The sequence below is a fragment of the Canis aureus genome, chromosome 30, assembly GCF_053574225.1.
Source record: "Canis aureus isolate CA01 chromosome 30, VMU_Caureus_v.1.0, whole genome shotgun sequence".
NCBI classification, from domain to species: Eukaryota; Metazoa; Chordata; class Mammalia; order Carnivora; family Canidae; genus Canis; species Canis aureus.
The window spans coordinates 18,783,182-18,806,204 of NC_135640.1; the positions used below are offsets into that span (position 1 = coordinate 18,783,182).

Consider the following 23,023-nt stretch of genomic DNA (forward strand, 5'->3'; position numbering starts at 1 on the left):
TTAAACTCAGTATTTTTTTTCTCTTATATCAAGAAACTGCCATTTTGCTTGTAATTTACTTTTACCCTTTTATATTGCATGTAAATGATACTAGTTTTGTTATAGTAAGCTATTAGCAACAAAGAGACTTATTTAGTTCTTATAAAGATACTGTGGGTTTAAGGCATCTCTTTCAACAAACTCAGAAGAGTCTTGAAGTTTTTGTTTGGTGCTCAGGACATCTTATTTTGGTTTTTACATACTTTTCTAATATTGCCATTCAGCATTAATTCTCTGTGATCTAAGTGGAAATTTTATACAATATAAATATATTTCTGAATGTTATTTAAGATGTCTTTAACAATAATAAATATGACAGACTTTTCCAGAAGAGAAATAGGAAGAGATGAACAGTAAGAAAAGTCTTAAAAGATAATATTAAGGTCAACTATTTAGTAAATTCCAAAATACATAAATTGAGGCGCCTGGTGGCTCAGTCAGTAAAGCATCTGCCTTTGGCTCAGGTCATGATTTCAGGGTCCAATGGTTGAGTCCCATGACTAGCCCCATGTCGTGCTCCCTGCTCAGCGGGGAGTCTGCTTCTCCCTCTCCTGTCCCTCCCCCTGCTTGTGCGCTCTCTTTCAAATAAATAAATGAGATCTTAAAAAATAATAATAATAAGATAAAATTGTCAAAAATACAAAAATTGACAGCATTTCTTCTCTTTGAGTTGTCATCAAATTTATTGCTTAGAAATACTTTAAGGGGGGATCCCTGGGTGGCGCAGCGGTTTGGCGCCTGCCTTTGGCCCAGGGTGCGATCCTGGAGACCCGGGATCAAATCCTACATCAGACTCCCGGTGCATGGAGCCTGCTTCTCCCTCTGCCTATGTCTCTGCCTCTCTCTCTCTCTCTGTGTGACTATCATAAATAAATAAAAAATTAAAAAAAAAAAAGAAATACTTTAAGGGGCACCTGGGTGGCTCAGCTAGTTAAGCTTCTGACTTTTTTTTTTTTTTTTTTAGGATTTTATTTATTTATTCATAAGAGACACAGAGAAGAGAGAAAGAGAGGCAGACTCCTACCCAGTTAGGAGTCCAATGTGGGACTCAATCCCAGGACTCTGGGATCACACCCTGAACTGAAGGCAGATGATTGGTCAACCACTGAGCCACCCACGCATCCCAGAGGAAGAAATATTTATAAGCATTCAGTAAAAATTATAGAATCTAATTTAATAAATAAAGATTTATTTAACTTTAGCTCTGTGCCTAATGTGGGACTTGAACTCATGACTCTGAGATTAAGAGCCACGTCCTACTGACTGAACCAGTCAGCCACTTCTAATTTAATAAAAATTTAGAATTAAAGAAATCTTGGTAGAAAACATGCTGGGACTCCTGGGTGGCTCAGTGGTTGAGTGTCTGCCTTCAGCTTAGGTCATGATTCTGGAATATTCTGAGATCAAGTCCTGCATCGGGCTCCCCACAGGGAGCCTACTTCTCCCTCTGCCTATGTCTCTGCCTTTCTCTCTGTCTCTCATGAATAAGTAAATAAAATCTTAAAAAGAAAAAGAAAAACATATCAAAATTCATCAGCATATGCCCCAGCAACAAGAGTTACCAGTGTGTGTCTGTGGCAAGTATGAATTAATATAGCCCTGAGTTAGTATGACGTAACTGACCTTTTAGACTCTAAGTTTACTTGTATTTTTTTTTTAATATTTTTATTTATTCATGAGAGACAGAGAGAGAGAGAGGCAGAGACACAGGCAGAGGGAGAAGCAGGCTCCATGCAGGGAGCCTGACTTGGGACTCCATCCCGGGTCTCCAGGATCAGGCCCTGGGCTGAATGCGACGCTAAACCGCTGAGCCACCCGGGCTGCCCTAAGTTTACTTTTAAACATCTGCTTGGATGTAGAATACCTTCTACTAATAGAAGCTTGTATTTCATATAGCGATGGGAGATTCACAATGCTCCTAAAGGAAACTATATCAGATAAGATGATATTAATATTGCCATTCCATTTCTACAAAGACACAGACTAAAAACTGGGGACCACTGAATTTGAACCTCATCACTCTGGTCCCATTCTCATTCTGTTCCTGCCACATTCTGTTCTCCTGAGTATGCTGCCAACCTGACAACAGATGCTTAGTCCATGTGCATGTTTCTTTCTCCAGATTTCACCAGAAGTTTGAGTATCACTACTCCTGAACAGATGATTGAAAAGGCCAAAGGGGAAACTGCTTATTTGCCATGCAAATTTACCCTTAGTCCAGAAGACCAGGGACCGCTGGACATCGAGTGGCTGCTGTCACCAGCTGATAATCAGAAGGTGGACCAAGTGGTAAGTTTTAAGTGTTTGCTCTCTTAGTAGATGCCCAGTGGTACTTCTTAGGTGTCCATCACTATGCTGATTGTGTGGGTGAGGGTGGAGTGGGGAAGCTACATAGAAAGGCCCAGGCTTCTCAGGTTTGTGATCTGGGTGAGGATGGCAGTCACTCTGATGGAAAGTGAGGACACATGTGTAATGGAATGGAATGAAATGGAAAAGTGGCCTTAGGATTTCTTTGTGAAGGCTTTAAGGAAGAAGAGGAACTTAGGAACATTCTGTAAATCTGGAGTTGGAAATGTGAATCAGGGAGTGGTGGGAGGGGTATGTGGAGCAGGCATTATAGATAGCATGATAGGAATATGAATAATGTGTTGGGGACAGCAAGCAGATTAGACTTCGTGAAGAACTAGAATTCAGATTTTTGTTTTCGTTTTATTTAATTTTTTTGTTTTCATTTTATTTTTTAATATTTTTTCAGAATTCAGTTTATTTTTTTAAAAAATATTTAATTTATTTATTCATGATAGACCGAGAGAGAGAGAGAGAGAGAGAGAGAGAGGTGGGGGGGTGGGGAGGCAGAGACACAGGCAGAGGGAGAAGCAGGCTCCATGCTGGGAGCCTGACGCGGGACTCAATTCTTGGACTCCAGGATCGCGCCCTGGGTCAAAGGCAGGGGCTGAACCACAGAACCACCCAGGGATCCCCCAGAATTCAGTTTTTAACACAAGGATTCTGTTACCAGTGTAAGGGTCATCGACTGTAACAGTGTAATGCAAGTGCATAACACAGCAGTCTGTTTTCCATATTCTTCAAGTTAAATATCCTGAATAATGAATTTGTTATTATTATTTTTTAAATATTTTATTTATTCATTTGAGACACACACAGAGAGAGAGAGAGGCAGAGACACAGGCAGAGGGACAAGCAGGCTCCATACAGGGAGCCTGACGTGGGACTTGATCCTGGGTCTCCAGGATCAGGCCCTGGGCCAAAGGCGGCGCTAAATCGCTGAGCCACCTGGGCTGCCCGTGAATTTCTTAAAGAGTAAAATAAGGTTCATGGCAGGACAATTTATAAAATATTTAATCTTAAATTTAAAAAATGAAGTACCAAAATAATGTTACAGAAGTTTTTCTAATTATAAAGCAGTAAGAGCCTGGGACTCTTGGGTGGCTCAGCGGTTGAGCGTCTGCCCAGGGCGTTGATCCTGGGGTCCCGGGATTGACTCCCACGTCGAGCTCCCTGCATGGAGCCTGCTTCTCCCTCTGCCTGTGTCTCTGCTGCTCTCTGTCTCTCATGAGTAAATAAATAAAATCTTCAAAAAAGAAAACAAAAAACAAAGCAGTAAGAGCCTAATGTTTCTTTTAAGGCTTATGTTCTCTTACCACCTGAAAACCTTTTTTTCTATTTTTGGTTTTCAAATATATTACAGAAATATGGCTATGTATGATTCATTCCTCCTGCTCATTATTCATTGAATCCTACTTTACTTCTTTTTATCTACTGACACAAAAGAGAGACTAACATATGTGAATACAAGATTTTTATGATTGTTTGCAGAAGAAACACCCATGAAACCAGGTCCAAGCAGAGTAAAGAATATACAAATACCATGGGAAGTACCCTCTTCCCACTGAAGGTTTTACCATCTTGAAGTTTGTGTTATTTTCATGCTCTGCTCTGAAGTTGTTAACTCATGATGAACAGTATATGCAACTGTTTTTTAAAATGATATAAATTAAATCATACTGTATTTAAAAAAAAAAACAACACCTGGAGAGCCAAAAGTGGCACAAAGGAGGAAAATTGTCCACTAATCTCATCTCCAAATACATATATCACACTTTGTCTTTTAATGGTACCAAAATATTTCACTTAGAATATTTCGTGTTAGCTTTGTCTGACACATTTAATTCTAAAAAATAACAAATTATATTAGACCAGGGAGAGAAACAAGTTCAAATATTTACAGGAATATAGTAATACATTTGGAAGAGAAAATTTTAATTTATGGTCCATAGCAAAGACAAGGTTATTAAGCCATTTAATGACTGAACAGTGCAATTAGATAATTACTGTTTTTGGCAAATTCAGGCAGTTTACCCATCATGTATTTGTGAAGGAAAAAATTAACGTCTTTCCCAAGTGAGTGACTAGGGCCACTGCCTCCAAAGGCTTAACTCTGCCCTGATTCTGCTACCAAAAGGAACTTCATTTGGCTCTGTAAGCAAAATAGAGCCTGACTCATTCTATCTACTTAGCCAGCTACTGTGTACCTCCCTACTTGTCTTCTTTCCTCCTACTGTCTTTCCATGGCACTGCAGGGGTCATCCCGACCCCTCTTTAGAGCCCATGACTGCTCCCATGGCTCATGTGAATGAATGGAGAGCATGAGTTTTAAATGCTTCACAGCTGAGGACTAAAGAGTGAAGAAGCCCTGTGAAGAGGTACGTCTAGAGACCGAGAAGCACAGTATGCCCTGTAGCCTTGCATGTCTGTTCCTGGAAGGAGAACCCAAAGTCTTCTGGGCTGAGTGGGAGACACAGCTTTGTTGGCTACAGTACTTATGAGATAATTATGAAAGTAGGAACTGGGTTTTAGTGTCCATTTCTGTGTTAAAAATCTAGTCTGGGACAGCCTGGGTGGCTCAGCATTTTAGCGCCGCCTTCGGCCCAGGGTGTGATCCTGGAGACCTGGGGTCTAGTCCCACATCAGGCTCCCTACACAGAGCCTGCTTCTCCCTCTGTCCCTCTCTCTCTGTGTCTCTCATGAATAAAGAAATAAAATCTTAAAAAAACAAAAACCTAGTCTAATTTAAAAGACAGTAAAATTCAGCCAAAAAGAAAGGTAAAACAGATAGGGAAAGATTGATGCAGAAGGGGTTGCTTTCACATAGAATTTCAGCTATGTTTTCTGTTACCTGAGCCATCATTTTAATTTAGTTAAGCTAGTAGTCACTGTAGCGGGGACAAGGCTGAAGAAGTTACCATTCTTGTTTCCTGTGTGAACTCTTTAGTCAGCAGTTACCATGTACTATGCACTTATGTGCTGGCCGGTGTTTTATATGTTTTAATTATGTATAGTTATTTAAGCCTTAAAACAGCACCCTAAAATGAAAATTTTTAGGTGTGTGAAGAAGAGGAAATGGAGGCTCAGGATCACACAGCTGGCAACAGCTGCAGTTGGGGTTTGAACTTAGAGGTCTCTGGATCCCCTCCTGCACTTTATTATCCTTTGCCTGACCCCATACTACCTCTTGTGTTTCATAAGCCTCTACTCTCATGTGTAAAATAGGAACAAAGACACCTACCTCTCAGAGTTGCCATAAGAATTCACTGAAATACTGTATGCGTAAGGATTTTGTAAGCTTAAAAGTCCTGTAAAAATTAATAAGGTCAGTACCAAGTCAATCAATGTACCAAGTCAAATGGATCTGGTTTGCATCTTAGCTGTGGGACTTTGCAAAAGTTGATCTGTGAGAGCCACTGCTCTCCTCAGCTTACAGGTTAAATGTGGATGGCGCCACTATCATTGCAGGGTTGTGAAGAATCAGAATTGGCTTGGTAAAAGTTAGTTCTCCACTGCATGACAACCATTTGTAATACTGTTTTCCTAGGAAAATATTAAGAGAGTGTACAAAATAACAGTGAAGATACATCTTGTCAGACTCTCCTTAAAAAACTGCTAAGGTGTGTTTGTAGCAAAATGAGGAATTGAATACAGTAGATTGAACAAGGGAGTCAGTAGTTAAATGCAGATGAAGAACAGCCTCATCTGAGGAGTGCAGTGTTGCTGTTGACAAGTCAGTGTGGGCAAGAAGATGAGCAAGCCAGTAAAGTAATGACTTGTTTTCTTAGGGAAGTCAGCTGTGGACCTTTCAACTGCTGCTTTTATTTACTTAGCAAACTGGTATTGGGAGTGCATCCTAGATATAGACATTTAATACACAAATTTAAAAATCTAGTAGACAAGGTGTGGGGTTAGCATGACAGTGGAGCTGATGATACCAAAAAGAACACAAGTCCTTGCCATCAAGAAATTTCTGCAGAAGACACTAATTCTGATTATACTGTCTGTAATTAACATCTCAGATAAAAATTACTTCCAGAATATAAACAGTAGTCTTCTTCTCTGATTATTAGTTGAGTTTGATTTCACTACTCTTTGAACCTTGGGTCTCAGAAGACCAGAATATAGGATTTCATTAACGAATGTGAAAAATGTTAATTTTGGTCGAAGAGGTGACTATTGTCATTCTCTTCCAAGCCAAGTTTAATACAGAATTTATCTTCCCTCTAAGTCTAGCCTTTAATTATTCCCATTAAAGCCTGTAACAGTGGCTTAGAAAACTCAGTGGAGGAGCACTTGGGTGGCTCAGTCAGTTAAGCATCTGCCTTCAGCTCAGGTCATGATCCCCAAGTCCTAGATCAAAGCCCTGTATTGGGGCTCCCTGCTCCATGGGGAGTCTGCCTTTCCTTCTACCTCTGCCACTCCCTGTGCTTTTGCGTGCGCGTATGTGCACTCTCTTCCTCTCCCTCTCTATCTCAAATAAATAAATACAAATCTTAGGAATAAAAAACTCAGTGAAACTAGAAAGAGGTCTTTACTCTTAGCCTCAGAAGACCAGTTGAGGGATGCTTGGGTGGCTCAGTTGAGTGTCTGCCTTCAGCTCAGCACATAATTCCGGAGTCTGAGGATTGAGTCCTGCATTGGGCTCCCTGCGGGAGGATCCTGTTTGTCCCTCTGCCTCTCTGTCTGTGTCTCTCATGAATAAATAAAAGTTTAAAAATCTAAAAAAACAAACAAACAAACAAACAAACAAAAAGACTAGTTTTAAGGTCCTGCTAACCAGGGCCCACACATCTTGAGGTGGTGTTTTTTGTTTTGTTTTGTTTTTAAATGACTTTGTCTTTTAGAGTCTAGACCCCGCTAGTGTCTCTGACTTAGAAAAATTGTTGTCTTTTTTGTTGTTAGATTCCACAGGGAAATTATCACAAGCCTTTTTTGGGGGAATTTGGGTGGTGTTTACTGGATTTTATTCATTTGATTGACATACATGTAATTGACATTGCAAGCTCTGAGACGCTGAAAAATAGTGTGTGTAGGAATTCACACATCTGTGTTCTTGCCCAGTCTAAATCTCTCTCTTATGTGGGGCTGTATTACTTAGATTGAGTCTTTGTTTTCCTATGTATTTTTTCTTACAAATTTGTTTTTATTGGGATATAAGGAATGGGTTTGAGAAATGTCACATGGGTTATGCCCTACCAGGTAAATGTCCATTCTGATCTTTCTAGGATAGCTTCTAGAGCTTTTTCTTTTTCTTGGAGCTGCTGCTCTTGCTGCCAGCAGCCTCTTCAGGTCTACTGCTGAGTGGCTCCTGATTTTCCATTTAAACTGAAGGTGTGCGGCTGTATTCAAGGATCCTACTGATCTGTTTTCTTTTCTTTTCTTTTTTTTTTAAAGATTTTATTTCTTATTTTTAAATTAATTAATTAATAAATTACTGTTGAGAGAGAGAGAGAATGTGAGTGGGTTGAGGGCCAGAGGGAGGGGGGGAGGGAGGGAGGGAGAAAGAGATTGAGACTCTCAAGCAGGCTCCACAGCACAGAGCCTGACGTGGGACCCAGTCTCGGGACCCTGGAATCCTGACCCAAACTGAAATCAAGAGTCAGATGCTTAACCAACTGAGCCACTGAGGTGCCCCAAGATTTTGTTTATTTTTTAAAGATTTATCTATTAGAACACGAGTGGAGGGTAAGGGCAGGGGGAGAAGCAGGCTCTCTGCTAAGCAGAGGACACTGTCCCTGCATGTGCGGGTGCGCGCACACACAGCCTGATCCCAGGACCCTGGGATCACGCCCTGAGCTGAAGGCAGATACTTAACCAACTGAGCCACCCAGGTACCCCACCTCCAAGGTTTTTTTTTTGTTTTGTTTTGTTTTTAAGATTTAATTTATTTATTCATGAGAGACACAGAGAGAGACACACACACACAGGCGAGGGAGAAGCAGGCTCCATGCAGGGAGCCCCATGTGGGACTTGATCCCGGGTTCCCAGGATCACACCCCGGGCTGCAGGCGGCGCTAAACCGCTGCGCCACCGGGGCTGCCCACCACCTCCAAGATTTTAAGTAATCTTTATACCCAACAGGCTTGAGTTTACAACCCCAAGATCAAGAGTCACATGCTCTACCAACTGAGCCAGCCAGGTACCCATGAGCTCTCTGTTTTCTTAATCTCTGATTTGAATAATTGTAGATTTCCTGATAATACTGTATTTAGTTCTTTTTTTTGGATCCTGCAAAGTATCATGGTGTATCCAGAGCTCCTTTAATGAGACAGAGGGTTTGCTTATTTTTCTTTTCCCTGTCTTATTTTTGTTTTCTTTAAGATTATTTTATATTCTGGAGACAAAATTTATGACGACTACTATCAAGATCTGAAAGGACGAGTACATTTTACAAGCAATGATCTCAAATCTGGTGATGCATCCATAAATGTAACCAATTTACGGTTGTCAGATATTGGCACATACCAGTGCAAAGTGAAAAAAGCTCCTGGTGTTGGAAATAAGAAGATTCAGCTGACAGTTCTTGGTAAGTTTTTTGTATCAGTGCAACTTGTTAACAAAGTAATACAACTGGGTTCTGTAGTAGCAGCATTTGAAGTAATTCTAATGCCCTCAAATAACATAAAATATAAACTTGCACTTTTTTGGATTAAGAACTTAAGAGGTGACCGGCTTCTTTGTGAAATTCATAAAAGTTTAAAGGCAAATGAAGGAGTTTAGTGATATGAAAAAAGAGCCCTAAGCCGGCCATTAGGAGATCCAGGGGTTTTTTTGTATTATTCTCAGATTTGCCTTAAGAATGAAATAGAATCTCTTCATTTCCTGGGCCTCATCTTCCCTTTTTTGAAACATGAGAAGATTTAATTGTCTGTAAGTCTCTATCTTATTCCATTCAGTTCAAAGGTGTTTGTTATGGGCACTTTAAGCTTTTTTCAAACTATGTAATTTTCATAAATGAGATTTTTATGATAGAATATTTAGAACAGAGAAGATGGAATATAGTAGAAGGAATATTAAAGGAATAAGGCCACTAGACATCAGATAACCATTTAGCCTCCCTGAACATCACTGCTTTTCATCCTTAAAGGGATTAGACAGATGATCACTAGGAAGTCTTGTTGTCTCTATGACGGTTAAGGAGGAGATCAGCAAATTGTCAGACTGCAGTGTTTATTCTTTAGATTCTGTGGTTGTGTATACTCTTAACTCCTTCAAACTGAGAAACTGAAAGGTTATTGTTCATATATATACTTCCAAAGACTTATTGTGTGCAAAAGTACAATGGCTGCTATGTAGAAAAACACAGCTGTCTAGCTCTGTTTATGACCGGACACTACCCTGTTTTGTGACCTAAGGTCTCCTATTTTGGCTTACACTTGGAGACCCATTTTGTGTAGGAAGTTTGAATTGCTAGGACTGTCTACCATACTACTGGAAATAACTAATCGTTGAGGTTCTCTCCCTACATCAACTCTACCTCATTCCTTTTGTTTTAGAGAACTGATCGGTGGGAGGAGGATGGAAAAAAGATGTGTTGGATTCCAGGCTTACTTAGAACATCACTCTTTTCTAAAGAATGCATATCAGAGCAGGTAGAGACTAGGAACAAGATTGTGGATTAAAAAAAAATGGATTTTTGTGCACTCTAATGGCAACTTCAGGGGTTGTCTTGGTTGGTAAGGCTGCCTTCCACTGGCAGCATTGTTGAATGGGCACATAAGGGAGTCCTGGTAAAAGGCACTTCATCTTAAATGACACTAGTTCAAAATGTCTTCTGTGGTATAAAAGCCAGGGAACCAGGAGAGGGAATCTGGTAATGTTGGGAATTCTAGATTTCTGTGTCTGCATTTAGTAAACATGGAGTTACCTTTCTTTTTCATAAATGTGAAGGCAGGTAGAACTTTAATAATTTATCTGAACTCTTACTCCAGGCCCAGGCACACCTGGGATTATAACTCTGTGTATCTTCTTTTAGCACTAACACTCTCTCCAGGAAGCATTGAGTTAGGATATATATGGAGTTTTTAACTGGTCCATAATGTACCAATCAGACTATGCCTGTTACCACAGTTACTTGTTGTGGACCCTGAGATGGGCAGGTATACTGGGAAGAGTGCAGTTAGTGTGCGTTTCCAGAAATGGTGTGGACAAGCACAGTATGTGTGGGCGTGTGTTATGGTTCCATAGGACCAGGTTCTGGGTTGAATTTGCAGGTCCCGACTGATGAGATCATTATAGCACAAGGCAGCTTTATATCCTAGAAGGAACCTGAGTCAGTAATAATGGTTGGCACATAATATGACTAAGCACACTCAGGACAGCAGCCATGACTGCCATATAGGAGAAATGTCCCTTTTTTTTTTTTTTTTTTTTTTTAAATTTATGATAGAGAGAGAGAGAGAGAGAGGGGCAGAGACATAGGCAGAGGGAGAAGCAGGCTCCATGCACCGGGTGGCATGGAGCCGGGTCCCTGGGTGGCGCAGCGGTTTAGCGCTGCCTTCAGCCCAGGGCATGATCCTGGAGACCCAGGATTGAGTTCCACGTTGGGCTCCCTGCATGAAGCTTGCTTCTCCCTCTGCCTGTGTCTCTGCCTCTCTGTCGGTCTCTCATGAATAAATAAATAAATCTTAAAAAAAAAAAAAAAAAAAGTCATCTTCCCTGTGGTGTAATGGCTAGGGTTGGCATGTAAAGGATTTGCCCATTCTCCTCCCAATGGAAATCAAGTGGGCCACTCCAGAGTGACACCCAGAAGCCAGTGTTGGTAACATCTTGTTCTGTTGTAGATGGAGTGTGTATTTCAAGCTCAGGGGCCTTGAATTTCCTCAGCAGCCACTAAGTAACTGCCCATTATTGGATACATTTGGTTTATGGGAAAGGGATATTTTGTTAGGAAAGATGAATGTTAGCTTTAGAACACTGTATTACCAATGGATTTTTGATGTATGGAGCATTGTTTTAATATCTCACAATATCTGCTGATTCATGTAATGAATGATTTATTTGCTTGTTTGAAGAAATGGAGAATAAAGCTCATTTCATTGAAGAGTCACAGGATGAAATAATTTGCAAAACTGATTTAAAAGTCTAATTGCTGGGCAGCCCCCTGGCTTAGGGGGTTTAGCGCCACCGTCAGCGTGGGCTGTGATCCTGGGGACTCGGGATCGAGTTCTGCATTGGGCTCCCTGCATGGAGCCTGCTTCTCCCTCTGCCTGTGTCTCTGCCTCTCTCTGTGTCTCTGCCTCTCTCTGTGTCTCTCATGAATAAATAAATAAAATCTAAAAAAAAAATAAAAAAAAGTCTAATTGCTGTAGTCCCCAGGGCAATTGATCAATCTGAAAAAGAAACACATTTGCTTAGGCAAGTCATCAATGCAATTAAATGCATGTGTTCATCCTTATTAAAAGGTGCAGGCAGTAAGAGATAGAGTGGAGAAATAAAAGGTTTAAGTATTATCAAGAAATGTATAAAAAAATATGTGTGAAGGAGATTATGATTGACAGCCTTTCTTAAAGATGTTCCCCAACAGTCCTCTTGGTCAACTTTGGAAAACAGTTTGAATGTTTCTTACTGAGTTAAATATGTACTTGCCATATATGACCCAAGAATCACCAAGAAAAAGAAAAATATGTATCAATATTTACATAGTGTTCAGGTGTTCAGGCAGCATTTGTAATAGCACAAAACTGTAAAATCCATTTACATTTTCATAGCAGTGAAAGCATGAAAGCCCATCCAGGACTGAAAGAATAAAAATTAGCTCAGACTAAAAAATATAGTCCTGCTATTTATCTGACTGGGAAGACATGCAGTAAAAACCAGCTGTTCATGGGGAACACTATTCCTCTTTGCCTCCCCAGTGATGCCCCCATTTTGCACTACTCATCTTTTCCTAGGGTACTACATTGCTTAACGGCCCTCATCTCCACCTGAATCCCTACCTCTCCTAATCCTGGCTCAGAAATAGCATCTGATATAGCATGGGGCTACACCTTTCTTGGTCTGCACTCAGCTACGCATCCCATAGCTTCTCATGGTGCCCTCCTTACTGGTGCATCAGCCTGCAGGTGACAGACTGCACACCTGTTCCTGTTCAGTTTAGCTGATTGAGTTTTAACACCAGCCCTAAAACTGGAAAGAGTGTTCATCAGGGCAGCCCCGGTGGCTCAGCGGTTTAGCGCCACCTGCAGCCCAAGGCGTGATCCTGGAGACCCTGGATCGAGTCCCACATCAGGCTCTCTGCGTGGAGCCTGTTTCTCCCTCTGCCTGTGTCTCTGCCTCTCTCTCTGTGTGTGTCTCTCTCATGAATAAATAAATAAGAAATCTTTAAAAAAAAAAAAGTGTTCATCAGTAGAAGGATGGATGAGCAAACTTATGTTTATTGTGCATCAACAGAATACAGCTCAGCATTAAAAAAGAATGAACTACTGACCTGTACAAGTGAATATATCAGTCTCATAAGCCTCACAGGGAATAAAAAGAACATGACCAAAAAAAAAAATGTAATTGTGTATTTTTTCATTTATATGACTCTGGAAGAAGCAGACCAAACCTGTAGTGTGATAGAAATTTGATCAGTGGCTGCCTGGGACCAGGGTTGTGGTTTCAGAGGTCAGTATGGGGGAAATTTCTTTGGAGAGGATTGGAGCCATGCTTAATGGTGGTGCTTGTACATTTGTTAAAAGTGATCATCTCACAAGATTCGGTGGTGTTGATTTTATTGTATGTTTATTGTGCTTTAGTTCAGCAGAAGAGTATCAAGTGCCAAGGTGTTATTCCAGTGCTTGGAGGGTGTTACAAGTAAGGGTTTTAGCAGCTGTTCTAAACAGTTACCCAGAGAGATCTGGAATATAACCTCAGATTTACTGTTTTTTTTTTTTTAACACTTCTCTCTGCATCGTTTGGGGTTAAAGTCCCCTGATTGGTGAGATAACAGCACTAAGAGGGATATGACATGGCACGTACTCCCAAAGCACTACCTACATGTCAAGCACTGAGTAGAAGAATAAGGAAGGATTGGAGGGAGGTGGAAGCTTTCTTGGGTCTGAAGTGGGCCAAGCCTACACTCTCTTTTCTTTTTCAGATGTGTCCCTTGGAATGAAGGAGCACAGAGCTTCTACCTGAGATGCCTGAGCTCTCATTCATGCCCGCTGTGTGTTGAATAAAAGCTGAGTTGGGACTCCTGGGTAGTTCAGTGGTTGACTGTCTGCCTTTGGCTCCGGGCGTAATCCCAGGTCTGGGGATTGAGTCCCACATCGGGCTCCCTACAAGGAGCCTGTGTCTCTCTCTGCCTCTCTCTCTGTGTCACTCATGAATAAATATTTTTTTAAAAAAGCTGAGTAAACTGATGTTGACAACCTATTATAGTCTTTCAGTCTTGTCAGCTCAACTCAGGACCAAATGATAACGAGTCAGTGGTTATGCAAAATATTGTATGTTCAATCCTTGCAAACATAAATTCTGTTCTCTTGTATAAAGTTACAATTTATTCTTTTCTCAGTTAAGCCTTCAGGTATAAGATGTTACGTTGATGGATCAGAAGAAATTGGAAATGACTTTAAACTAAAATGTGAACCAAAAGAAGGTTCACTTCCATTACAATATGAATGGCAAAAATTGTCCAATTCACAGAAAACGCCCCCCTCGTGGTCAACAGGTACCAGTGATATTAAGATTTGTACTATATGCTGTTGATTTGGACTTAGATATAGTAGTAGGGGTATGTGTGTACATGTATGCATATTTTTAAATTCCCAGATACTTTCCCATTAATGTACAGAGCAGTCAAGATTCCATGAGAATAATTCAGTGTTTTACAATGACAACTTAGTGTCATATAGAATTAATGAAAATATTTTTATAATTTTACTGCTTAGGATATTATAGTTAGTTTCTTATATGTTTTCTAGTTGATAGTAATACTGGTGGAAAATAATGATCATAATATAGATAATGGCTTGGTTATAATAAGTAAGATTTTGAATGTTTTGCCTAGATTCATGTTGAAGTAGGATTTCTCCCCACCTTTTTCTTTTTCTCAAACTAAGAGACCAAACTATATGACTGACTTTGTTTTGTATATTTCTTCCATCTGTGGGGATAAAATAGGTTTTGAAATCTTCTCGCTGCTTCAAAGAGCCTTTGTGTGTTGGAATTTTTTGTTTTTGTTTTTTTAAATCTCTTTGCCCACTGTGGTTCTCACACTCCTCACCACCCTGAGATCAAGAGTTGCATGCTCTACCAATTGAGTCAGCCAGGTGCCCCAATATTTTTTATAATTAATGTGGCTCTGCTTCAGCCAACCCTTTCCCTGGCTAATGCAGTCATGGTTAACTCTGGGTTGTGATACAAATGAACTGGTGGACAATTAGAGTTGGTCCTTGAACAACACAGGCTTGAACTATGTGGGTCCATTTATACATGAATTTTTTTACAGAGGGTCCTATAAATGTATTTTCCTTATGATGTTCTTAGTAACATTTTCTTTCTAGCTTAATTATTTTAAGAATACAGTATAGAATACATAATATAAAACGTTTTAATCGACTGTTTAAGTTATTGTGAAGTTTTCAGTCAAGAGTAGGCTAATTATGGTTTCATTTTAGGGGCACTTGGGTAGCCCAGGTAGTTGATCGTTGGACTCTTGATTTCGGCTCAGGTGGTGTTCTCAGGGTCATGAGATGGAGTCCCACTTGGACTCCAGGCTCAGCACAGACTCTGCTCAAGATTCTTTCTGTCCCTTCCCCCCTCAGGCATGCACACACACTCTCTCAAATAATAAATAAAATCTTTAATTACATTTCGGGGGAATAAAAAGTTATACCCTGATCTTTTAACTGTTCAAGGCATCAGAATCCTTATATGCTTGCTCATCCCCCACCGTCCCATCCCCCCTGCCATTGTTCAGGAGTAGACCGTGTTTGCATTCTGGAGACCTGCACATCTCCTTGGGAACTTGTTCGGTACCTTGCTTCAATTTGCCTCACTTTTACCTGGATTGTCAAGCTTCAGTAGGGTTTGCCTTTACTAAAAACTTAGCAATACAATATTGTAAAGATGGGTTTTACCACACACTCTCCCTCTTTTTTTTTCTGTAGATATGACTTCACCTGTTATATCTATAAAAAATGCCTCTACTGAGTACTCTGGGACATACAGTTGTACAGTAACAAACCGAGTAGGCTCTGATCAGTGCCAGCTACGCCTGAATGTTGTTCCACGTAAGTACCTTCTTTCTGTCTATTGTGACAAAGTTTGTTTCTTTTGTCTTTATGCAGCTTCCTTTGGTTCAGTCAGCAAGTGTGTTTTTAGAGGGCAAGGGGATGCTAACTTTGAGCAGAGCATTCTGTGGCTTGGTTATTAGCTATTCTAAGTCATGGAAAGGGGAAAAAAACACTATATTCATAAAGCTTCCATTATGTAATGACATTACGAAGGTAAGAGTTATCAAATTGACTCCTGTACCATATTTAGCCATTATAAGTATGAGCTATTTAGAACATTCTTATATGCCAGGATGCCTGGGTGGCTCAGTGGTTGAGCATCTGCCTTTTAGCTCAGGGCATGATCCTGGAGTCCTGCAATCGAGTCCCATATCGGGTTCCCAGCAGGAAGCCTGTTCCAGCTCCCTCTGCCTCTGTCTCTGTATCTCTCATGAGTAAATAAATCTTAAAAAAGAAAAAAAGAACATTCTTACATGCCAATCAAGATAGCTGTGAATATTAAAATCTTTTAGTCTGGTTGCATGATTTTTATGCTTGAAATAGATTATATACACAGTTCAGAAGAAAATTCTTTCAAGTGAATTTTCCCACTGGTCCAAAAACTCATTAATTTGTCTCTTAAAGTTAATATATGCAATGAAATCACTTCATCAGTGGGTATCCTTACCTTCAATATGACTAGATACAGAATTTTTTTTTTATTCTTAATTATTTTCTTGTTAACATCTTATTCTAGCTTCAAATAGAGCTGGAACAATCGCAGGAGCTGTTGTAGGAATTTTGCTTGCTCTAGTGCTCATTGGGTTTATCGTCTTTTGCTGTCGTAAAAAGCGCAGAGAAGAAAAATATGAAAAGGAAGTTCATCATGATATCAGGTAATAAAGTGACACAAGAGTTGGCTGCTATAAACCAAATTTTATTATATCTCTAGAGCATTAGTTCTCTTAACCATCTAAAGCATTTACCCCATAAGAACTGGATAAAAGCTGTAGTTCTTCCCTTCAATACATTTGAAAGCTTTTATTTGCAATTTCAAGTGTGCAGAATCAACCAACCTCCATTGTGCCCTCCCTCCCGCCCTAATTTTAAATCCTATTTTAAGAGCCACTGCAAAATGCTTACCTCAAGACTGTCTGTCTTTTCCCAATAAAGTGCGCAGGCATGAAGTTTTCAAAAAAGGAGCAGGTGTTGGGGTTTAAAAAGAAAGACCTGATAGTATCAATTGATATAGGTAGTTTATAGAACTGTTGGTAATGTGATTTTATTTTTTAATATCCTGAACCAGTAAATCTTAACTAGAAGTGTGCATTGCATTATAGAACTTTAAAAAAATAATAACATATGACTTAAATAACATCCAGGAAATAAATTGACATTTGGTAGGTCTAGCTTGGGATCTGGGCACTTGTCTTTCTAAACTGCACCAGAAGGAACCCAGATATATTTATTTTTGTCAGTGCTTGGTTTAAAAATTCTTAGGCCTAAATTCTTAGCTTTTGCAAATTTCAGTCTGCTAAGTTTTCAGCTAAGGTCTTAGAGAAGTAATTTTCATAACAAAGGTTTTCTTTTTTTGTGTGGATATATTACTCTAAGTGTTAGTGCCTTATCAATTATGTGTTGCTTGATTATAATTAGATTATCTTGATCAGTGATAGTAGAGTATGAAGAGAATTGAAGTTTGTTTCTTATAAGACAACATTATAGAATCATACATTTTTGTAAAAATTGCATCTTATTATGCTCTGTAAATGATAGATTTGAGACAAATACCCAGTCTGTGATATTGTACCTCACTGTGATTGCTTTTTGTGTGTCACGCGCACTTTTATATACTTGGAGGATCCTTCCTCACCCATATCCATTTTTCGTAGCTTACATAATTGTAGGTTCTTAGAAACTTGTTTTTTGAACTTGTATGGGATCATTGCTTTCTAGGGAAGATGTGCCGCCTCCTAAGAGCCGTACATCCACTGCTAGAAGCTACATCGGCAGCAATCATTCATCCCTGGGATCCATGTCTCCTTCCAACATGGAAGGATATTCCAAGACTCAGTATAACCAAGTACCAAGTGAAGACTTTGAACGTACTCCTCAGAGTCCGACTCTCCCACCGGCTAAGGTAGCTGCCCCTAATCTAAGTAGGATGGGAGCGGTGCCTGTGATGATTCCAGCACAGAGCAAGGACGGGTCTATAGTATAGAGCCTCCATCCTTTCATCTGTGCTTTCCATGTTTCTTTTCTCCTCTTCAAATAGGAAGACCATTCCGTTTTAAATTCTGCTACCAGCCTCAAAAAGTATCAAGAAGCTATCCAGAAACTGAAAATTATATTTTAAAAAGTTTTGTTTGGTTGTTGAAATAGTAAAGGCATTGAAGTTACAAAAGACAGGTTCACCATTTTAAAAAAGATTTCCTTTAAGATATTGATTCAAAAGATTTCTAAGTATCAATCAATATTGAAGATAGAGCACTTTGAATGTGAAATCATAGGTGAAGAAATCGGTGAACTTACATGCACTCATAAGTTGATACTTGAATCATGTGAAAGTGGTACTCACTATTTTCTACCATTGTTTTTAAGTTGCCTTTCTCAGTTTATGACCTGGTGTCCTTTCCAAACCGATTAAGAAGCATTCATGGAAGAAATACTCATGACACATTTATGTTTGTTGCTCTTTTTTATAGCTTCTTTGAAAGATCATTTAAATATGAGTTTGAAATATCTTTAGTAACCTAGAAAACACTATGGCAAACTAGAAGTTACTGGTTTTACTTCTGAATCATTCATAAACCTTGTCTATGAAATGATTTCTAACTATTTAATTGACAGACTGCTATAGGAAACAGGGACGTAGTAAACTCTTTTATATGCAAAAATAAAGGAGCATTTCTCTGATTCACTTAGAAAATTTGCTGTCAGCTACATACAGCAATGACACTAGTTAGTGGTGCAATAGTGAGTATGGGTTTGGTTGATGAGTGATCTGATGCCTTGAGGTTTTATGGCAGTTTTCAGAACAATGACCAGTCAGAACAAGGATAGAATACTTTGCAGCTCTTAACTAAATACTAGCCTTGGAGGTGATATTTTAAAACATTTTTTTCCTGATTGGTTCAGTGTTTTGAGGAGGGGTGGGGGTTGTGTTGGTATTATATATTATATGTTCTAGAAACACGTAATCCTAAATTTACCCACTTGAATGCAGTTCTAGAGGATAGTTTCTTCATAGACTCAGAATGATGAAATCATTTGAAGCTGGTGGGTGTTCTCCATCAGTTCTGCATTTCAGACTTGGGAGGATGTACAGCTGCTATTCTGTGGCCAACATGTCTTTGTATAGTTGCAGAAAATCAAGATGAGCTTTGAGAAGAGCAAATCTTAGTTTTGTGAAAGTGATTTATTCTTTAAAAAAAAAAAAAAAAAGGAGTAAAAGTATACTCCTAACTGCCAAATGTGTTAAATACTGTTGTAGTAGAAGAAAGTGAGTTTATTGTATTTCCCTTAAGATTGTGAGGGAGTGTGGATATAGTAAAATGAGCCAACAGCTTCTTTATAGTAAATACAGTTTGCAATAAATTATTTCACTAGCTCTAAAACCTTTTCCCTAGATTTTGGTAGGGAGTTGGTTTCTTTCAATCTCTTTGGGTGCTGTGGTGGTAAATGCTACATTATAAATCAATGTTGATCTGAATTTGAGATTAGGCAGAGGATTGTGTATGCTTTTTCATGCTGAACTTAAGCTGAATATCTGTGTAATGGATTAGTGTATAGTTTTATATATTTGGAAGCATTTTTTAGTAGGTTTTTAACCTTACGTAATATTGCTTTTATACTTGTGTTAACATTTTCATCTGTGCCTTTGGGTAATTTAATTTTTATTATGAATTTCTGGTGCCTATGAGCTAGCTATCACCTGAAAGGTGCTTAGAGGTGAAGGTACTGTTCCTAAAAACACATCACTGTGACACCTTTCTCTTTCCATACTTTGAATCTTGCCTCCTGTTCCCTATTCTTTTTGGATGCAACTTAACTGATGGTATTATTCATAAAGATTTTAAAATTTCAGCATCCCCAGCACTCTTTGGTTGTGTTTATGATTTTATAACAGTAGCTATTTTTGAATGCCAGAAGTTTGGCCTGTTTTATACGATAAAATTTACAAGATAGTATAAGAATAAATAACAGATCACCAAGTTGAATAATAAAAACATTTGGTCGTTCCTGTCCCCAGTTTTTGTGAAGATTATGCTGTCACTTTAAGTAGGAACTACTATAAAAGGTGGACACATAAGACTCTTGTGAAGGATTTGGCTACAAGTAATCAGACTCTCCCAGAAGCACTTTCAGGTCCATACTGTTTACAACCTGAGAACAGAGCTCGTAAAACATCAGTTGAGTGACCTGAGAAGACCTGCTGGGTGAGATTAAGTTTTGAGGACAGAATTCAGTTTTAGATTTAACCTCTCCAACAGTTCTCATTGTAAATTTCAGTTGGTCCAAAAGTCAGATTAGTCAGGTACTGATAATTTCCCAAATAATTCTCCGTGATAATTCAGTTGAACTAGAAATATTTGTCCTAGAATAACTGTTAGTAATCATCAAGCGATTCCACCCAAACTGGTTATTTAAGCATTACCATTAGAAAGCCAAACCCTGTCGCTCCAGAATGGCACTGCATCTTTGAAGAGAATCAGTGTGATTCTACTTGACACCACTATCTTTTTAGGTACACAGGATCATCTGAAAAGAAAAATGATACTGTAGAGTATGAGTCCTCTGCTTAAAATATGTAGTCTACTGGTGTTCTTTTTCTTATTGGCATTCTTACAATAATTCCCTCTTTGAGAACCCCCAAAATTTCTTATCTGTTCAGGCATATAACTTTCTTTGAATTTGGGCTATCTGCTGTGGAGTTAACAGTGGAAACACAGCCTGAGTGTGTCTTGGGAGGAGTTAATTGAAGAAATATAATTAGATTATGGATATAAAAAAATATCTGATTTTGTTAAAATGGTAATTTTTAAGATTGAGTTCTGGAAATTTGGAGCAAATGAAGGGGCAAGTAAACATTTTGATTAAATATAGAAAGAACTCATTGCATGAAGTTGGATATCAAATTCTGTAATGTACGGCTTCTTAAAATAACTATTCTGTCTTTTTGTGTGTGTGCGGCATGTAAATTTAAAGTTATATGAATGTTTAAGGTTTTTTTCCCTACTGTCTTCATCTCCACAGTGTTTAGGGCTGTCAGATGCCTTATTCCAGTGTGAACAGAAAAAACAAACCTATTTTATGTGGTTAATGCTTTGATGTGTCACATAAGGAGTAGTTTATAGAAAATGTTGGCACAATTTTAACTTTTTAGTGGCTTGTGACATATATGTACATATATCTTTATAATAATATTCTTGTGTTTGGTAGTATAAATGTTCTGGGCAAGTTTTAATATTTCAAATGCCTTTAGATAGTCTTGCAATAGAGGCAACACATTCTGCAGTTGGAGTCTTTACTTGTTTGCCTATTTTGACACTAAAAAAGGTCCATGACTGAGCACAAATTCTACAGTGTAACAGGAGCAGGGAAAAATAATAAACTTGTGAATTGTGGTTCTGTTTATCTTCTAGATGGTAACACCAGCAAATAATTTCTTCAGTCTCTTACTGTTATTTAAAATCAAGTTTTAAAAATACCCTATTTTGTAATTTTAAAAGTGTGGTGAATATCAGTTGGATTTGGCTTTGGTTGTGAACACTGAAAGCTCTAATTAAGGAAGAACTCTGTGTTTTTTGCTAATTTAATGACACGAGAGTTAAGAGAACCACAATTTATTCACTATTCTCATTCCTAACTGTGAACTTTTATGATAAAAACACTTGTACTGCTGAGAAAAAAATATTTTGACACTTCCCATATGCAAGTAGAGAATTGACAAGTGTCAGTTTAAAAAATGATTTTGTATTTAAAGTTTCTGGCTTACGTATCCAATGATGCAGATTTTGAGATTTGTAAGAACAGAATTTGTTTAAAAAAAAAAAAAAACTTGCTCTAGTTTTGTGACCTTGTGTACTTTTGAAATAAAATTGAGAAAGCAGTTTCCTGCCTCATTGTGTGGCTTCATTGTGCCTTTTGAAAAATGTCTACTTTATAAAACTTCAATATGCTATTCTTCAGGGTTTCCTTTTTTTCCTCCCCTCCTTGCATCCTTTGTTAAACAGAAGATGAAACTGTCACACATCAGTGAAAACATGTCAGACATACTTCTCTTTCCTCACTCCTTTGCATTTATATGACACCAGATAACATACTATAATATTTGGGATCGAAACCTCCACAGAGTTTCTGTGATCCTTTCTCAATTCATAGCATAAACTCAAATGTGAGTACTCAGAGTAGCATGAAATACATAAACATCTAGTTATGGTTTGAAGCTGTTTTGAGCAATGATTTCAGAAAAGAAAACAATGAGGTAGCAATACTTTTGTAAGAAGACATTTTAAGGAATATTTTGTTACAATAGGGTTTTTTAGTCTTAGCACTTTTAGCATCTGGGCTGGATAATCCTTTGTTGTAAGGGACTGTCCTTGTGCATTGTAGCATGTTGAGCAGCATCCCTGACCCTCCACCCACTAGATGCCAGTAGCATTCTTTCTGCCTCCCCGAGATGCCACAATCAAAAAATGTCTGCACGTACTGCCAAATGTCCATAGGGGTGGAGGGTAAAATTGCTCCAGTTGAGAACCACTGCTCTATACTAATGTGAAATTTTCTACTCTCAGATTAAAAGAAGAGAATAGGCCCTGTAGTCAGACGTGTCTAAATTTCTGCTTTACTTAGCTTCAGTGTCCTGGTGTTTAAAATGTGGTTTAGAAATACGTAAATCATGGGGAAGGTTGGATGGTCTAAAGAGAGAATTAATATCATAATGAAAATTCTGTGCATTTGCCCTGGGATGCTGGGATGCTGATAGTGATACACAGATTTACAAAGAATCAAGATTACAATAAAGATGCTGATGAAACTATTGAGCATAATTTAATGCCTTTAATTTAGACCATATTTTAATCTTGTAGCTCTAAAGGCCAGACCATATTTCTGGTTAATTAAGTACCAGATGTCAAAACTGATGAAATTGAGATAAAACTGAATATGAAGTAATTTGTTTTTAAAGTGGTCTAGTTTTAAGCCTAAGGCATAATCAAATGTAATTTCTAAATGTAATAAAGGCAACAGTGAAAATATCATAAAACCAGTCCTAGGAACTCAGCTCTGTTTTTCTTGCTGGTAATTTTGAAATTTAAATCAAATATGATGTTACTTAAATGATTTTCCTAAGTTTGATAACTATTTATAGAAAAAAACTATTGCCCTGAGGTATAACTGCAGGGAAAAAAATTTCTAGAGTTAATGAAGAACCA

General features: G+C 38.6%; 1 protein-coding gene across 5 annotated transcripts in view; it reads left to right on the forward strand.

Moving 5' to 3' along the window:
* CXADR (CXADR cell adhesion molecule) overlaps nt 1–23,023 on the forward strand; it is a 77,288-nt gene that overhangs the window by 22,250 nt on the left and 32,015 nt on the right. For 3 of the 5 annotated variants that reach the window (XM_077878851.1, XM_077878849.1, XM_077878847.1), the window contains exons 2-7: nt 2,162–2,328; nt 8,710–8,914; nt 13,886–14,041; nt 15,483–15,605; nt 16,345–16,483; nt 17,544–21,699. In XM_077878851.1, coding sequence (XP_077734977.1) covers nt 2,200–2,328; nt 8,710–8,914; nt 13,886–14,041; nt 15,483–15,605; nt 16,345–16,483; nt 17,544–17,808 — 1,017 coding nt within the window. In that variant the 5' untranslated portion in view covers nt 2,162–2,199 and the 3' untranslated portion in view covers nt 17,809–21,699. Of the gene's footprint in view, nt 1–2,161; nt 2,329–8,709; nt 8,915–13,885; nt 14,042–15,482; nt 15,606–16,344; nt 16,484–17,543; nt 21,700–23,023 lie in introns of those variants that run through there. The other 2 variants (XM_077878850.1, XM_077878848.1) reach the window with 1 other exon arrangement.